Genomic DNA, 18,630 nt, shown 5'->3' with positions numbered 1-18,630 from the left:
ATAGGGTAATCAGACCTTCAACCTGTGGTCAGATAGTACTCCAGAGGAAAACCTGACATTTTTACTTGGCAAGTGGGAGGAACAGGGGAGTTAACGGGGGGGCAGGCAGCTCAATTCTTCTCCTTTTGGCAGGTCATTCTGTTTTCCACACCCAAGCAGCTGCACAAGCCGAAGCTGAACCAAATGAAAATCATTAGCCACCTGAGAGAAAAGGGCCGATCCATCCTTTTAACTCATCTGATCACTTCGATCACTCTGTAACCCAATGCTAATGCTGTCATAAACACTCTGCGTCAGCTGTTTCAAGACACCTCGCTGGATGTTCTGACAAGCATGAAATGATATTTAAAAGCCCAAGTCCTACTTTATGTTTTTCAGATTTACTTTTGGGCGTACGATTAAGAGCGTGACCGTGTGCTATGACTACAGAGGGACGTCAATAGCTCACACAGAGCTTATTTCTTATGCATTAATGTTGCCCAGGGCCTGCGTGCATTGCTCTGATTAGATGTGACTTATGTTCTTTGCCTCAATAAATACTAGGCCTCGGCGTGGACATTCATCAGGCTCTGTTTACTGGCTTTTTATCCACACTGAACTATGGCTGCATCTTTTTTATAGACTAAAGCCTGTGGTGCTTTCCCCTGCAATACACGAGGCCCTACATCTCTTTATTTAGTCAATTCAGAGCAAGATACACAAAGAGTGAAAGTGGTCTTTTCGTTCTGCTTTAAAAACTAGTGATGGCTCAATTTACGCTATCTTATGGGTGAAGTAAAGAGTTTTACAGCTTCAAAATATTCAGAGAAATAAAGGTTTAAAAAGCCCTGAGGCACCTCCTTTTTGTGCATTGGCTTCCATCTTTTGTGTACCTTGGTTATTATTTTGCTGTAATAAGCATAAAGAATTTGGGTTTTTGTATTCACTTCTACTCGGCTGATGGTACACCTACTGTACATCTGAAGCTTTTTAAATCAATGACCATTTTTTTCCACTCAAACAGCTTTAGGGTAAAGGGACACTGCATAATATGCGGAATCCAGTATTTACTGTACATGTGGATAAAGCACCTTTTGCAAATGCTAGAGTTAATTAAGGCAGTGCACAATATGAAACTTTGTACTTTTGTTTTTGAGTACATGAGTTTCTGTTGGTTAACATCAGGCAAAAGAATATGCTGATGACACCCTTGTTTACTTTGATTTAAAACATGAGAAAACAGATTCTTTGTTTTTTAAGTATTAAACTTGTGTTCCTTTATTATTAATATTTTAGTTGCTTCTGTAAAAGGGGTCTCCACATATGGAAATCCACACATACTTTTTGAATGCCAACCAAACCTGGTCTCAAACATTTCTACTCATAAGTTTAGTAGTAGATATAAGTCTCTGGTTCACAGAGCTTTTATTCAATAGTTGTAATACCTTTTGCCTTCTGTTTTAAGGTTTTAAGGTTTAAATCTTCATGATTGTCTCATTGATTACTTTTCAAATGTGTCCTGTATTTCTTTATTTTACTTTGTAAAGCATCTTTTTGTGCATAAATATTTAAAATAAAGTTGAACTGAGTTGAGACCCACTATTTTCCTTCAATATAAACATAACATTGAATGAAGTTGCTTCTGGGAGCCAGACATGTTCGTATCCCACCTCTGACAGGTGAGCTGCCCACCTGTGAAACAGTGACAGAGAACTAAAAGAGAAAGAGGCTGTGTTCATAGAACAGATTCAGTTTCAAACGCCATCCAAAGAAGCTGATCCCGAACAGTGACACCTCCCCTGGGCTCTGGGAGAAGGACGGAACCAAGGACGCAGCGACACAAAGACCAAAATCCGTAATAGAAGGAGCTGCTGAAACACATAGTAAACCCTTTAATATGATGTCACATTACACTGGATCCTATCCCACCCTGAGCATGCTTGGAATGGCTCTATGTAGCTGCTGCCACTCTCCACACATCCACACAACTGAGCCATTCATCCAAGGTACCTGTGCTTAGCAGCAGATAAGTAGCTTTCCACAAGAAACAAAGAGAAGATTAGCATTCCCTTACACTGCGTTGGAGGGCAAACAGATTTGCCCTCCAAGCAGGAAAAACTCAAAGGAAGTGGGTGCATGGTCGTTCACGGCAAAGATCAAAGCCAGCCTCTGATTAAGTTATACTAGAAATCAAGCTAATGCTCTTGCCATGGGGATCAAACTTAAGCTAAAGCCCACAAATGTGGGACAATCTGGAATTGTAAAGCAAAGAGCACTTTCTCGGGTCCAAGTCAGAAATATTGTTGCTTGTTGTAATCTGCGGATGTATTTGTTTCACATTACTGCCATCATCAAACATGTCATTTTGGCTTTATGACACAATTTCTTGGCTTAGGCCTTATGACTTATTTATGCTTCCAAAGGAAGATTTCAATGCAACTAGTGGACCAGCATTTTAGTGCATAGAAAATAACATTAATCAAAAAAGTGTAACTACCTGCTGTATTTTCTGCACTACAAGGCACACTTTACGGTAATATTTTTTTCCAAAAAAAACAAAAAAAAGGGACACAAGTTGTGTGTTATTGTGAATATGCTAACGCAGCTAATGTGGTATTGGACTATGTTTTTTACATGTTATAAGGTTGGAAGTTAGTGCAGTCAAAGTAATGTTTGTTTTAGCGGTATCGGCCTGTTTTTTGCCTGTGCCTCAGTAGAACAGGCCTGAATAGAAATATTTAAGTTAAACGAAAAATAAATAAATATATATATTAAAAAAAAATCAGTAAAAGTGACTGGTCACCAGCGGAAAATAGAAATTTTCAATGGAATATAAAATAAAACAAAATAGCATTTTTTCATTAGTTCATTTTTTTTCTTATATATGCTGTGAACATAAAGTTGAATTTGCTGGGAGATCTCATCTGTTGGGTTCAGTAGTGTGTGATTGTTTTTGTGCATGAGAAGCAGAGCAAAGACTGCTTCATAAATGTGAACTATCAATGATTTCCATTTATGTTTTTATGACTTTTCACTGATCACAGAGTTTTCTATCAGAACTGGAACTGTGGACCACCACAACCCTGTGCATCGTGAGACACCCAGGGGAACTAACTGTTGTCTGTTCCAGTTTACAGCTTGTGCAATACTTGACTGTCCAATTGTCTTCAACGGTTCAATATCGTCTCACAAGAGGGATGAAAATAAAAGCACTGGGTGAGGGGTGGGAGGGTTACAATCAGCTGAGCTCCTTATAGCAGGATGAATACTTCCAGAAAATGTAACCAGGAGTTGATTTAATCCTAAATTAAAATGGATAACTTGGACCTAAATGAGCAGGGTCCTTTCAACATGCTCCTCTGTTTAAAGCCCAAGAGAAAATGCTACACGAGGCAGAATGCACGTTGGCTGTAGAGTACGCAGAAAATGGGACAAGATTTGTCTAAATGTCCATTTTGAAGCCATTACCAGTGGTAGTTGTTCACTTTTACTTAAAAAAAAACAGAAATAGAAAAGACCATTTGTTTTAATTTGCAGAATAGTTTTCTGACTAAAATCATTAAACAAAGGTATCTTTAATGATCAGAGTGAAAAACAGAGGGGGAGAAAAACAAATGGCACAAAAAGCAACTGCTTCACCGGCATTATTCACTGCTGACATCAGTATAAATGCCAAACAACCAACACGAACACTTGTCTTTTCTCTCAGCGCTCCGGCTGATTTACAGCACGGATTTGGGGGGGAGAAACGAGCAGCAGTCTGAGATTAAACACATTACATCAGAAAATGATGGCCTCTCACTGGATCTGAGCGCAGTCCCGGCTTCTTTAAGCTGCATTGAGCTCTCTGAAATGGAGTCTCAGTGACATGGAAAATGTCCCTGCCTAATCGCCTTTTGTTTAGTTCATTTAACTCTCATGGAAACAGGAGAGTGAGCCCTCCGGGCCAGTCAGGCAGATACCTTTTAATGGAAGTGGTGGACGGCTCTGAAGGGGTGCTGTGCTGAAAGACACCACAACGAAAAGAGGACTCTGCATTCTGGGGATGAAAGCTTGAGGTCTAAAGGTCTGGCCAACCCAAAGCCCCCTGCAGCCCGAGCAAAATCGCCACTGAAAATGTTCCCCGTCAGCAGCTGAGCATTATTTCTGGATTGCGCCACTGCCTCTCAACCCTCCTGACCCAAACCCCACCCATCCTGGTCCACCCTCCCCACTCGTGATCTGCTGTGACAGAAAGCGATGGAACAATGTCAAAGCAGCTCGTCAGTGCTGTGGTCAGGTCTCCTGGTGCATGTGGCGCCTCTCTGCTGCTGCTAAATGGGTCGTTCATGAAGGTTATGCACATCCGCGCATGTAGTGGCGTGCCAGTTCAACCCACAACTTCTACACTACACACCTGCAATAATCATTTTACACCAGTTGTGATGAAGTGAGATCTCAGGAGAGAATCCTGTAAAGAACAAATCATCTGATCGGTGTTTACTGCAGTTTTAGAAAATGAATGTGCTAACACAAAGGCCCATCAAGCCAGTGAGCAGAACACAAACATGAATGAGCTTCACGTTACCAGCAGTTCTCTTTGTTATGTTTCATAGAATGTTCCCTTTAAACCACACCATCTCTCTCAAAACACTTTTGCTGTGGAACAGACTTTAACGTTTGATGGTTGTGACAGAGTTAGAAACAACATTTTATTACTGGGCGCCAAAAACATTTTAGTACTAAACTTATTTTAGACAGCAAAAATATGAGGATATGAAAAACCTGGGCTAACCTTTCATTTCAATCTGACTGAGGGGCCTTCTATAACCCTTGTGCTATCCTTGGCACTTTAACATTGGGAGTTGGGTCATCTAGACCAGTGTTTTTCAACCAGTGTGCCGCGGCACACTAGTGTGCCGTGGGAGATGGTCAAGTGTGCCGTGGAGAAATTGCCCTCATTAATCATTCACTGATCTAAAAACATTTCCCATCTCCAGGATATCAGCTCTTTGTTCATCCAAACTGGCGATCAATACAGACCATGAATTTCTGTTTTTTTTTTTTTTTTTTTGGATGCTGGTGTGCCGCGGGATTTTTGTCAAGGTTAAAGTGTGCCGTGGCTCAAAAAAGGTTGAAAAACACTGATCTAGACCCACTAGACAGTGCGCTGAACTTTTTTTCTTCAATGATTTGTGATCTTCACTGGTGTCCATGGATTACATGAAATCTTTCCACCTTTATCCACCTTTGTCATGGTAGGGAGAACACGTCAATGGAAGGGTGGGGGGGGGTCATCTAAGATAGAACAATACAATAGCAATGAGTCGATTCCATTCTGATGCGTAAAAATGGAGAATATGATTCTTTTTTAATGCTATAGTGTGTTTAGATTCACATATAGGCTGTAGCACCACCAACTTTACCAACAGACGACTTCTTTTTGAAACATAGACAAAGATCAAATGCACTGTAGAAGCTTTCTGTCAGCTTTGTTCAACAGTGTGTCCAAACTAGCCCCAAACTTAAGGATACCTGCTTTGTGTGTTTTTAGTGTAGCAGACACAAATAGTATTCAAAACAAGCAGAGCTCCATTTCTTTAGTTAAATCATGAAGGCTTTGCTTTAACAAAAATGCACTAAAGTGACAAACATTTAACATCAACTAACTTTAGGAACTATTTTAAGTTCTGTTTACTGTTTTGTTCTGTTTTCTTAAAATTAAGATGTTTTTTGGACGTTTTGATTGAATCCACTGTATAAATGTGGAATATAATTTTTGTATGTGATAGATCGTATCAATATTATATGCTGCATGATTTGGTAAGTTTTTGCTCACAACAATGTTAGTTTAAGATGCAGAAATATTGACATTGGTAAAAAAAATTACCGTATTTACCCATTGACTGAAATTTAATCTATACATTATTAACATGGTGTGACTGTGTAAAAAATAATTATTTCAATACTTCAAGAAGTCATTTAAAATAAATACCATTGAATAAGTTAGTCTCATCGAAAATTTTTGAAAATTAGCAAAACTTTTCTCGCCAAATTTTGAGATTTCTCGGAAGCAGCCATTTTGAAATGAGGAGGAAAAATCCTTCTACTGCCTCAGACAGACAGACATCTGTGGCAGCAAAAATGACATTCAGAAATAATCTATATCATATAAAATCAAAAAGAGACATCAAAAATGACATTCATATTAAATTATTAAAAATTATTATTCAAGTTATTATGAAAATTATCAAAAATGAGATTCGTATTAAATAAATAAATAAATATGAAATAAATAAATACAGCTGCAAAAGTGTAAAAAACATGTTGTCAACTGCAAAATGTGATCAACTGTAAAAAACATCTAAAAACTTTTCACTTTCAAAATTGTGAATTGTATGAATAAAACAAAATAAAATAGGCCAAATATCTTTGTCCATGTTTTTTGCCCTATAGTTCAAAAACATGGACAAAGATATTTGGCCTATTTTATTTTGTTTTATTCATACAATTCACAATTTTGATATGGGTATTTAAAAAAAAAATTAGTGGTTTAAACTAAGCCTACATTTTTCAAAATTTTTGATTTTAACATAAAGAAATAATGCCAAATCGGTTTTCTGTGTCCAAAGTACAAAAATGACATCAAAATAAAACTAAGCTTTATTTTTATAACCTTATTTCACATCATGGAATCTTAGTTGGCATCTTAGTAAGAAGTGTGTGTGTGTGTGTCTGTGTGTGTAAGGGATTCTACTCGGTGTCATCGTTTTCAGCATGACTCTTTATTTCACTGCGAGTCAGAGTGCACTTTGTTGGGTTTTTTCATTTTCTAAAGTGTTGCTTAAATACAGCTTATAAGAGTGAAAGAATTATAAAATGCAGCGGCTAAATAGCAAGTAATGCACAAAAAAGGAAACAAATCCATTCAGATTTTTATGACTCCTATCAAAAACGGATCCCCCTCTAATCATGTCTTTAGCATGTTCTTACACAAACATGTGTTGCAAAGAAATCAGCTTATGGAGGAAAAGTTCTGATAGAAGAAACTGCAGCTGAGAGGACATCCCACTGCGTTTCTCAGCTCTCAGCGTGAGTTGAGCGGAGAAAAAGTGTGCAGTTATGTAATAACTTATTGATTTTCTTCTTAAAGGAAGATTGAAGCTGTGAGCCCAGGGTCTGAGGCCTCCCAGAGGAACGGCGCCACCGACAACACCACCCTCCCTGCTGCTTCTGACGGGACCCTGAGGCCTGGTCGCATATCACTTTCACCTTTGTGCCACAGGGACACTAAACACCGAACACCAAAGACGCCGCTTTGTGACACGGTGCTCGCCTGTCTGATCACATCCCTCTCAGGCACTCAGCGGGCAGCCCATCCGGAAAAAAAAAGACACAGTTTAGTTTGCTAAAAAGGCCAAAAGCTTGGAACTGCCGGAGATTTGAAAGTCAGGATCGATGGAGATGTCTGAACCTGTTAGTGCAAGCTGAGATGAGAGCCTTTGCACTGCTGGTGGGAGGGGCTCCTTTGTCATGCAGGGGGGAGGAGAGGTGACTCTTCTGGCGATCAGGGGTCAACTGCTGCGATCATCCATCTTCTTCCTGACAGTGTCCTGTCAGGCAGGGTGCTCACGTTACCAAACGCAGCAGCAAGACCTCCATTGTGTTTGTGCGCCCGTCTTCAGCCATGTGTAAATGAAGTTAATATTCTGCGACCTCGTGCACTGAGCTCCGTGTCACCTTGGGACTAACACTATCTGACACAGAGTCAGAGGTCTGCCGGTCCGCAGCTCCCGGAGTCTTTAAGCAGCAGAGCTGACCATATGGCTTTGTTTGCGTGAGAATGGCCCATGTTTACTTGGATCGTGTCCATTCATGGGATGCAATGTGCAGTCTCAAATTTGGACCGGCAGGTCAGATTCCAAGACCCCCGCCGCTGATAAGCATTCGCCCTGCTAAAGTCAAATAAATTGGTGCAATTTGCATGAAAAAGCTTTCTCTTTGAGCCGCAACTCTGCCAAAGAATGCCCAAAAACCAACACAAAGAGCCAAGAAAACCTGATCTCTGCAGCCTGCCTCAAATTCAGATTTCTCTTCATTCTCATGAGCAATCCGGCAGCTTGTCGTCAATTATCAGTGAAAAGATTCCGAAAATGGGATGAAAATGTTGCTGTGCAGATGCCGGAGTGTGCAACAAAGCGAGTGATTCTGCTGAAAGGTGAGCCTGTGGATACGTGACGTCATTCGCTACAGCTGCCATTAAGCCGCAACAAATCATACTTTAAATGTTGGACTTTATTGTTAGCTGAAAGACTGAAAATGTATCGTCTAAAATGACCAAAAAATATTGGAAAAATGGTGGTGGCATCAAGTGGAAGATTTCTTTTATTATTAAAAAAATAGTCAAAATAAAAAAAGTCAAAAAAGGTAAACAAAGAAATATCTCTACAAGTTACATGAATAAAGATATGAACAGTGTCTCCTGTTTTTGAATTTAAAGAGTAAAATGTAAAAAAAAAAAAAAGCCTAATGAATATTTTTTTTTTACATTTTAGATTAAGGTTTAAAAAAAACATTCGCCTTGAATGTTAATTTCCTAATAATTAATCCAAATAAATCATTCTCTCAAATATTATTATAATTATTACATTTATTTTTTATACAAAAAAGCACTTTTACTATTACTTAAGTTGTTTATTTAGCTCACTTTAGAGCTTACTATTTTGCAATTTACATAAAAGTTTTATAAAGATGCAAAGTTATTTTGCATAATCGTATTGTTTTTTTTTTTTTAGTTAGTTCCTTATTTTTCTTAGGTAAAACATGAATAAACATGTATTTACTTCATAGAGAGTTTACAAATTTTCACAGCTTTTTTCAAGAAATGTACTGAATAAATAAAAATAAATGAACAATAAAAGTATGACAATAGTTGATGTAGTTTAGGGTTTAGGTCATGGAGTTCAGGAGTGACTTTGTTCTCCGTTATAATATCTACAGGATGATGGATTGTGAAGACTCCTCACTGCCCTGCTGTGCACACATCACTGTTTTAAAGATCAAGACATGTTCTCTTTAGAAACTCTCAAGTCTTTGCTTTCTGGAAAATAATAGAGGAACTGATGGTTTAATAGGCAAAAAAAGAGAACATTTCTAAAGTTTTTAACGATACGGCTCTTAACTTTCCACAGTCGTGAAGTATTTTCTGAGAAAGTTTAAGAGTCCTGTAAAGCACTCTGATTTTCTCCAGCCTGACTCTTTTATTTCTCAAGACTCCCACTGTGTGTTTAACATCCATTTTTTAACCTCAGCGCCGTAAAACAGGCATTTTGTTTCTTTAGCAAACATAACCAGAGACAAATATTTACCGAGCCGCAGAGCCTGGGGCTGAACGTTTTCCGATGTAAAATGAGGCATTTGTGTTTCGTTTGACGTGTTGACAGGGCAGCGGCATTCCACAAAAAGCGCTGCTGGCTGCTGCTCAGCCGTCTATACCCCAGCAGACATCTTCTTCTTCTTCTCCTTCCTGCTTCTGCTCCTCGTTTGGAAGTGTATATTTAAAAAAGAGAGCGCTGAATGTGGACGTTAAATAAATTCTGTGTGCCAAAGCTCGGTTTTCCATCATTCCGCTGTCTGCCTCTCAGAGGAAGCCGCTGACTTTCAGTCCACTAATGAGAGGGAATTACGGCAGAAAGGAATGAGCAGGAATACAGGGAAGATGATCAGAAAAATGCTTTTAGAAAGACTCTTCCACATTTCATTGTTTTTGTGTGCCTGCTCTTTTCTAAAAGTCCATTAGGGTCTTTTTTTTGTGTTGTTTTGCTCATAAAAGTCCTCCAAAGGTAACAGGAGAGCACGAGATGACCTTCAAACCACAGATCTGTTGATATATTAGATGAGGATCTTTTCTTACCGCCTAAAAACCGGAATAATACCTTTGAAATAATACAAATGCTACCACAAATATTTACAACTGCACATTTTAATGCAAAGGCCCATTAGAATGAAGTGAAGTCATTTAACGCATAATTACAGTTTAAGCTCCTAATAGCATTTCTTCTCTCTTTGTAAAAGCTCAGGAAAGACTCAAAGAAAATGCTATTTTGGGTGTTTTTACCATGTTTTTGGGGTATTTTGCTGATGATGGAGGACAATTATAAAGACAGTACGGTTTTTTCATTGTTTCCCAATCGTAAATTTCGAAACAAAGTCTGTTTTGCTTTTGTAAAATGTTTTTTTTTGTGCTTTTTTTTTTAAATAAAAACCCAAATTAGAGCAACAAATACAGTTTATCTTGTTATTATTGTCTCAGATATATAATTATATAGAAATAGATTATGGAATGAAGATATCTACTGTTTCAAGCTCTCCTACTTGTTCTGGCCGACATTCCAAAAACAAACAAATTCCAATTTGCAAAATGGTCAAAGTACTAAATCTTTACACTTCTGTGGACAGTTAGTATTTTCCTTGACGAATGGTGATTGCTCTGCAGCGGGTATAGTGTCAGGTCTCTTTTAAGTAATCAGTCGTAAGAGGCTGCCAGCAGCACTGGTGGCAAAGAAAATAGCACATCTGTGTGTCTGACTGCTACCTGCCAGGCTGAGGAAAATGCCCTGAGCTGCAGAAGAATGCTGCCATTCACGTGAAGCCGACGCCGGAAGCGCCGCGATGAGATCCCATCCATCACCAGTTTATTTCAATCTTGAGTGATTTAGATTCATTTGGGTCTCCCATGGATTCGGCACACACCTGTCATTTGCATAATTAAGCTCTGGAGGAGTTGTAAAGGCAGCCATTTGGGGGATTAAATTCCCACCTTATCAATCAGAGGAACATCAGGATGTTTGAAGACCTCCTGACTCTTCATTTAAAATGCTAAACACAGCTTCCTCTACAGACCTGGAAATGGGCCTGGACACTCGGGCTGCCTCTGTGCACGTTGGCTGTGGCGTTCAGGCCTTCCCCTCAGGGGGCTCCATCATCAATCAGTCTCCAACTAACTTCTGTCCGACTCCCTGACAGTGAAGATGGATGATGCCAGATTCTACAGGACGCTGGATTCTCTCATTAATTCTCTTGTTAGCATGCACCCGTAGCTGCGAGATACAGACGAGTTTATCTGTTTCCCTCCAGTCTGAGGCTTCGCCCTCGCAGGCCGAGGGTCAACAGTTAATCATTTCTCAGGCACTGGTTACTTAGTGCCATAATCCTGTGATGTGTCTGAATTGGACAACTTACATTCTCAGCATTGAGCCAAACAAAGAAACCAGTGTCTCCTACAAGGGCCCGCTGTCTCCAAACGACTCCAATGCAACCAGCACCCAGCACTGAACAGAACCAGCGCATGAATGGGGGCTATTTTCACAGCACTTTGCAGAATGAAGGCCTTGCAGGCGGCAGGGACACTTCAACCGGCCTTTTTCAACACCGAGACCCCCAAACGAACACAGCGGGCACAGAGGAAGAGTGACATTTACAGCCTCACAAAGAGTTAAAGACGGTGGGGGGGGGGGGGGCAGGAGTGAAAGACAAGGGGTCCCTCTTTGCTGACTGTGATGAATGAGTGGATCACAACAAGGTTTGGAGAAGGCCTTCGCTTCCACACAGGAGGCTTCTCAGATGACATGAGTGACGCCTCATTGCGGAGCAGCAGAGAACGCACACAAGCGGCTGCAGGTCAGGACTAAACCATCACTGATCATTTTATGTCTCTGGAAAAAAGAAACACGACAACTGAGAGTCTGCACTGAAGTTTCCTGGAACAGTTCATTGACTGGATATAATGGCAATGTCCCATCAGCCGGATTTGTTCTTTCAGAAATCCCGTTTCCTCAGATGGTGCTGCTGGTTCATCTTTAAACCTTTGAAAGGCATCATCCAGCTCATCTCAAGGCCAAAAGTTACAACCACGCCGTATATAAGGATATGGTTTGTGGCACAAGGCCAACGATATTGGCTAAACCATCGCCAAGCTGGATTTTCATGGAAGCTAAATCATTTCTCTTCCTCTTTCGGCTTCTCCCATCAGGGGTCGCCACAGCGAACAAGTTGCATGGTAAACTTGGCAATGTTTTACGCCGGATGCCCTTCCTGACGCAACCTTCTCAAACCGGGCTTGGAACCGGCACAGGGGTGGAGAAGGGAACAGGGAGCAGCCCGGAGTCGAACCCTGGTTTCACGGACGGAAGGCGCCGCAAACCAGCACGAGCTAAACCGGCTCCGGAAGCTAAATCATTTCTGATTTGTTTAAAGTTTATTGGTTGAAATATTGATATTTAAGGCAAAAGGTTTTCTCCAAAGTTACAATATTTCATTCAATTCAATTTTATTTGTATAGCCCAAATTCACAACAACAATCGTCTCAGTGGGCTTCGTACCGGTAATTGTAAAGTAAACATACAGTCAAAAGGATCATAAATGCAGAGAATTCAAAAGGAGAAACTTTAGCTGAACAGACTATCCCTGCCCTTAGACCCTCCTTCTCGGTAAGGAAAAAACGGATTTCGGAAAAAAAGAAGAAACCTCAGGGGTGCCCACATGAAGGAGGGATCCTCCCCCAGGACGGACAGGCGGTGTACCAGAACTCTCAGAGAAGAATTCACCTATCTAACTCTACAACTACATATTTAGATAGACCAGCAGATGAGCTTCATCCAGATCGAGTGGGGGGAAGGCTGGGAGCGCGAGACGAGGTGGAGACGATGTCCACGGCCAAGTGTGGAAGCAGTAGTAGAGGCAAGCCATAGACGATATCTATCTATCTATCTATCTATCTATCTATCTATCTATCTATATATACGCAATATATGGCTATGTTTTTATTGTACTACCTTCCAAGGTGGATGTATATCAGAATACAATTCAGTAACAGCAAAGACAATACAATTTAAAACCTAAAACATGACATAGTGATGATCTAAGAAAGTTCAAGTAATACCCTCAATGGACTAGTTCCTAACGCAAAGGAGCCAAAAGGAAGATGAAACCTGTTTAGAAGTCCATACCCCCCCCCCCCCCCCCCCCCCGCATGTTTATGGTGACACAAAGAGCAGAGGAACACACTGAGGTGTACAAATGATCCATGATGGTGAAAAAGCAGATTTATCCCAAATGCAGAAGCAAAGATTTACTTTCAGCATTTGCATATAAAGAACTGTCACTACCGTCATTCTCTTCAACATGAGATCTGGTTAATGTGATTAGACCGCCTGTCAGTGTTTCATATTTTCAAACAAGATTTTTTTGTTTGAGAATTCTCAGTGAGCATCAGATGCAAACAGGGTTTTACACATTCTGGAGCTGGATGTCTAAACAACAGCTGGTGAGATTAAAGCTACTAACGACTCGCAGAAAGTGTTGCAAACGCTGCATCGAAATGAAGTTGAAGAGAGCTAAACGCAGAATTTACAAAGGCCAGCATTAAACAGAGCGAAGAGGGGTGTTTAGAAGACATGCACAATCGAACGTGGCAGAAATTCAGCATTCCGGTCGCACTGGTTGGGAACTGTAAGCCCCTGATGTAAGCACTTCTCTGATCTGGACCGACAAACGTTGGGTTCTGCAGGACAAACTGTTGTTCCCTCTGAACGAGTGTACAAGTACAGACCTATTCACAACTCCTGGCAGAGAACAAATGAGAGCAGCCGCCTGAACGAACGCTTCAGAGGAGAGGCTGTCTACAGTGTGCTCTCATCTCGCTTTGGAGCAGCCTTTTGTGCACGCATCCTTTCTGCTCCCGTCTTTTACACAACACCCATAAACGCAGTCTTGTTGTATTGGAAAGTCTGCAGAAGGTGCAGTGTGTGCAGTGAGCTATCATCACAGAAAATCTCCTCAACCTAAAGATGATGGACTCCCCCATCACTTCGACAGCCTCTTGTTTTACATCCAGAGAGACAAGCTGCTGTCCAGCTTTGACAAACACTTGGAAGAGCTTTGAAACTCTTCTACGGAAAACTACTGAATGGACAATTTGGTGGCAGTGGAGCCGCTGGAGGAAGTGCTGATGCTGCATTGTGATTCTCATTTTATTTAGATGAAGTTTCCCTTAATACCAAAGCTGCTCATGCCTCAGCGGAGATAAAGCTCATAAAGGTGCAGTGTCAAGACTGGAATGTGATCCACGGACACATAAAGCAGCTTCCTTCCTAAGTTTTTAACAATCCCAAAGTAGACTGGATGAGCCGCAGCCCTTATCCACGGCGACTTGTTTAAGTTGACCCTCAGACCGATTAATTCACAGAGATGTGCCACGTCTGCTCTGAGGGCCCCGCAGCACCTCACAATAAGAAAAGGTGGCAGGAGAAACGTCTACGTTGTTCCTGTAGAAATAAACAGTACGTCTCTGCTTCAAATGGATCGGAACAACTGGATCTTATGCATATTAAAACAACAAGGACAATAAGACGGAGCTCCGTGGGGCTGAACCACTGATAGCCTGCTAACATTAGAGGCACACAACTGGAGGCATGCGGTGTTGCTCTAAATTACATGGCCTAATATATTTCATTAACACTCCTCCCTCAGAGGGGTCCCTAATGGATGACAGCACGCCATAAAAGCTTGTCTGCCTGCGACGCCAATTTGCTCTTAGGTGCATTCCCTCCACTTATTACAAACTGCTGCTCTTTAGAAGCTGCTTAGATTGAAGTTTGAACAAAAGGGGGGAAAAAAGGCTCAGTTGATGAACCACTTCTGGGAGCTGGACCCCCCCATCTTCCTAATCCAAGCTGATTTCTACGCTTCAAGTCAGACGGCGACTGAAAATGATCCACAGGAGAAGGAAAATGATCCCACGTATGTAGTCACCCCATCATTAGGATCACTTTCAATGCTAATGTTTCTCTATTTTCACTTTAAAATAAAAATGGATGTCCGTAAAAAATATAAGGTCTAGCCAAACCTCAAAATGTCACTCTGAAGTGTTGCCACAATAACTGAACAACTCTGGAGCTTTACAGATCTTGAATTTTATCTCCAACTACAATTCAAATGAGGATGGCAGCCCTTTCAGTCAAAATAAGTGGAAATCATCATCAGGGAGGCTACAATGTTTATCTGAACACTTGATGGAACTTTGCAGTAAAATACCTCTTTAAAATAAATGTACAAAGCAGTGCCATTAAAATTGATTAAAATCTGTAACGTGGCAAAATTGCTGAAAACATGCCAGCATTGCAAATGTAGCCTAATTTCAATTCCATTTAAAAAAAACTGAAACCTCAATTTGCGTGATGATGCATCCTGCAAAGTTCAGTTGTGGTCCATGACAACCGCCAATACTAATGTCCTAAATGTCTTAGTTACTATAAGTTATGTTTTTTTTTTCTTATCCAATTAGTTAAATATTACACAAATGTTTGGAAAATAAGAGGAGGAAAAAAGGATTTTAATGGAGCCACCATGAGTGTTGCCACCTTTACTCGAAACTATGGAATTAAGGCAAAAAGAACTCTGCTTGGAAGAAACATCTGAAGCAATGCTGCGCATCTACTTCCATTTAAAATCTTACACCTTACATGGGTCACATCTCTTGGGTGCACATAATGTTGCCATGGCAACATCATGCCAAGTGATGTACCAGACATGTTTGATAAAAAAAAATGCAAAAATAGTCAATATGGTAAATTTGGCATCTAAAAATCCCTGGTCAGTAGCAGAAAGGATGCTTTCTAAATGTTTCATAGAGATTAATTTGTCAATGTAATACAATAGATTAAAAAAAGCATATCTTTTTGTTCTCCATTGTAATAAATTTGTAGGAGTATATTGTCGAGTCTCTTTTTGGTCATTTGGCTCCATAAGGAAGACATTGAAGACAAGAGGCTTCTCCCAGACCTGGGAGTTCTGCCATTGGTATTCTCAGCTCCAGGCTAGTGAGGGAGTGAGGAGTGAACTAATCCCAGTGTCAACAGAATCATGCAGAGAAACTAAGAGCCTCACAATCAATTAACAAGGAATCCAATTACTATCCTGAAGATGCCAGCCCTCGATTTTTTATTTTTTACTGCTGTCCAAGCCATTTTATCTTTTATTTGCAATATTTATTTATTTGCATCTTCCTGATCAGTTTAAAAGCAGAGTAAATGTAAATTTATGATAAAGGTGTTTGAAAGGTGAGAGGAGAGGCACTCACGTTCACATGCGTCTCCTTTTTGATGAAATCCAGCTTTGCAAATACATTTCCCAATGGGCACAAGCCACTCCCCCTCGGCACTGCAGTGCATCTTGGGAGAGTTGTCGGCCTCCTCCTCAGCGTCGTTCACACACATTCCCTCCACCTCCACCAGGGAGGAGAACTCCGATCCCGTCACTGTGTCTGGGAAGGTGGCCAGGTTTTCGATGATTGACCAACACTTCTTGTAGTAGACCTTGACCGACACCAGGGCAATGCACGCCCCCACGTCCTGGAAGGCCAGGTAGAAGCCCCTTTTGGACAGAGGGCCGATGATCCGCAGCTCTGTGTTCAGTTTCATCTTCCTCTCCCCAAGGTCGCCCTGGGTGAAGCTTTCGTCCGCTGCGATTGTGTCAATTTTCACGTACTGGTTCTCCCTCAAGCCCCTGCCCACCTCAGAATCTGTCTCCTGGTAATACAGGTTGAACGTCTCCTTGCAGGTGCCCACCACCCCGGGCAAGCTGTTACAATCCCTCAAGGTGAATTTGAGTTCCACAAAAATCCTCTGGGCATCCCCCTTCTCGATCCAGTTAGTCCGCAGCCAGTTGTTCTGATTGGGCTCCATGACCTGGCAAACCTGGTAGGTGCGGATGGGAGTGTAGTTCTCATCCAAGCCGCTGATCTCTTCCCACTGAAAGAAGCAGTTGTGAAATAGATTTGAAATTCACAAACAAGAAGAGGAAAGAGAAACATCAGAGGCAGAGGAAGAAAACTGACAAAAGCAGCTGAAACAGCCGTTTTCAGCAGACAGGAGGGATCAGGAAGCTACATTTGTTTCATCTTTGAGGGAGATTGGTTATCAGCTTGTGCCCACATCATTTATTCACAAACTTTCTCCCGGCTTGTTTTAATCAGACTGGAACAGGCGCTCTGCTCGGGGCCTTTGCGCTCTGAATGCTAACGGACTCTGCCTCAGTTCTGGGCAGACCTTGTTGTGTTTTTGTGTCCCTGTAAACGTCTTCTCACTGACTCCTCTCACAGATGTGAACATCCGCATCATGCAGGTGAAATGCAGAGTCTCTGCTGACTTCACTTACGCCGTTCGGAGGATAGGAGATCCATTCCAGTTCCGTCTGCTGCGCCTTCGAGTCCAGCAGAATCACTGGGGACGGGAAACCAAAAGACAGGTGGTTAAATCTCACCGGGACACCCGCGGCCTCGGCGGGCCCCGCGTCCGCGCAGCCCATCTGAAACGCGCACACCCGTGACCCAATTTCTCTGCGCAGCAGAAACGCGCATTAAAAGATTGTGCGGCGGACGAGTCGCGTCAGAAGGGCAACTTTCTGCATTCCCAACACCGAAAAGACGCAATTAAGACAGGATTAATGTGCAGAAGAATGAACGAGAATAGCATGGCTCATTTCTAATGGGACTCGACAAAAACTCGATTTTAGAGAGTTTAGTTCACGTCGAAGAGACTCCGCTCATCCAAACAGACGGAGCGCTTCCTTTACGCGCTCCTGCCGGGGGGGATTTCTGCTGGATCTTGGTTTGAACCACCTGCAACGCGCGGCTCGGATCCCAGCTCCGATGCGGCTTCTCTCGTCTTGAATGCGGAGCGCGCAAAGCGCCGCCACGGCGACACATTAAATGAACTTTATTTCCACATTTCTTCTATGGGTTTTCATCACCACGATGAGAAAAGCAGACCCGCCAGGATCAAATATATTTATATATATATATATATATATATTTAGAGATTTTATTTCCTCCTCATCTGCTCCGTGAAGCCCGCATTCAGACGAGATTTCCAATCATCATCTGGCTGCGGCGCACTGTTTGCTCTGACTTCTTCTGTCTCTATGATGTCTCTTAATTTAACCAGGTCATTAAGGGTACCAGCCTGGTTCTGCAACAGAGATATTTCTCTGGTTTCGGATTTAGTTGAGTGTCAGCGACAATTTACGGCTCCGTAAAGTGGAAAACGGAGGAGGAGGAGGAGAGCCGCTGGACTGGAGCTGCGCGCTGACGGCGCCACCGGCACCGGCGCGCTCGCTTCCTTCCAGCAGCCGGCGCATCGATCCGCGCGTGTTCTCCTCGTGGTGGTGATGGATGCTTTTTTCCACAGGACCCAGCAGAGTGAGACTGACTGTCCGCAGCCGACTGGGGAAAGTCAAACCGCAGCTGGCGCAGCGTTGCGCGTAAAAACGACCCGGAGCAGACAGACGGCGCTCCGTGTCGTTAAATTGAAGACACTAAGGGAATCCGTGAAAAGGTCAGAACCTGTCCCGCCGGGCTCGGATGCTCCAAGGAGGACGGGACAAGAGTCCAAACTTTCCGAACTCACCTTCCTTAGTATTCTGTGCGTCCCCGCCGCTCACGTGGCAGCTCAAGCGCAGGCAAACAGTAATCCAGAGACACGGGATGGACCGGGAGAGCATGGTGCAGCCGCGGACTTGATCTAGACGGAGAGTCGCTTTGCCGCCGCCTGCGCGCTTCCCATTGACGACACTGACACGGATCTCTGTACAACAATTCGCTGCTGCCCACTCAAA

General features: G+C 42.1%; 1 protein-coding gene across 4 annotated transcripts in view; it reads right to left on the bottom strand.

Annotated features, from left to right (window-relative positions):
- The window catches only part of epha7 (eph receptor A7), a 99,237-nt gene extending 80,640 nt beyond the window's left edge, over positions 1-18,597 (bottom strand). For 3 of the 4 annotated variants that reach the window (XM_023952729.2, XM_023952730.2, XM_023952732.2), the window contains exons 1-3: positions 18,423-18,557; positions 17,173-17,237; positions 16,097-16,766 (exon numbers count right to left, since the gene is read on the bottom strand). In XM_023952729.2, coding sequence (XP_023808497.1) covers positions 16,097-16,766; positions 17,173-17,237; positions 18,423-18,516 — 829 coding nt within the window. In that variant the 5' untranslated portion in view covers positions 18,517-18,557. Of the gene's footprint in view, positions 1-16,096; positions 16,767-17,172; positions 17,238-18,422 lie in introns of all 4 variants that reach the window. The other variant, XM_023952731.2, reaches the window with a different exon arrangement.
- Positions 18,598-18,630: the final 33 nt, after the last annotated feature.

The sequence above is a fragment of the Oryzias latipes genome, chromosome 24, assembly GCF_053564925.1.
Source record: "Oryzias latipes strain Hd-rR chromosome 24, Olatipes_Hd-rR_3.1".
Lineage (NCBI taxonomy): Eukaryota > Metazoa > Chordata > Actinopteri > Beloniformes > Adrianichthyidae > Oryzias > Oryzias latipes.
Note: the sequence above shows the minus strand (reverse complement) of the source record. Positions and strands in the feature narration are given on the sequence as shown.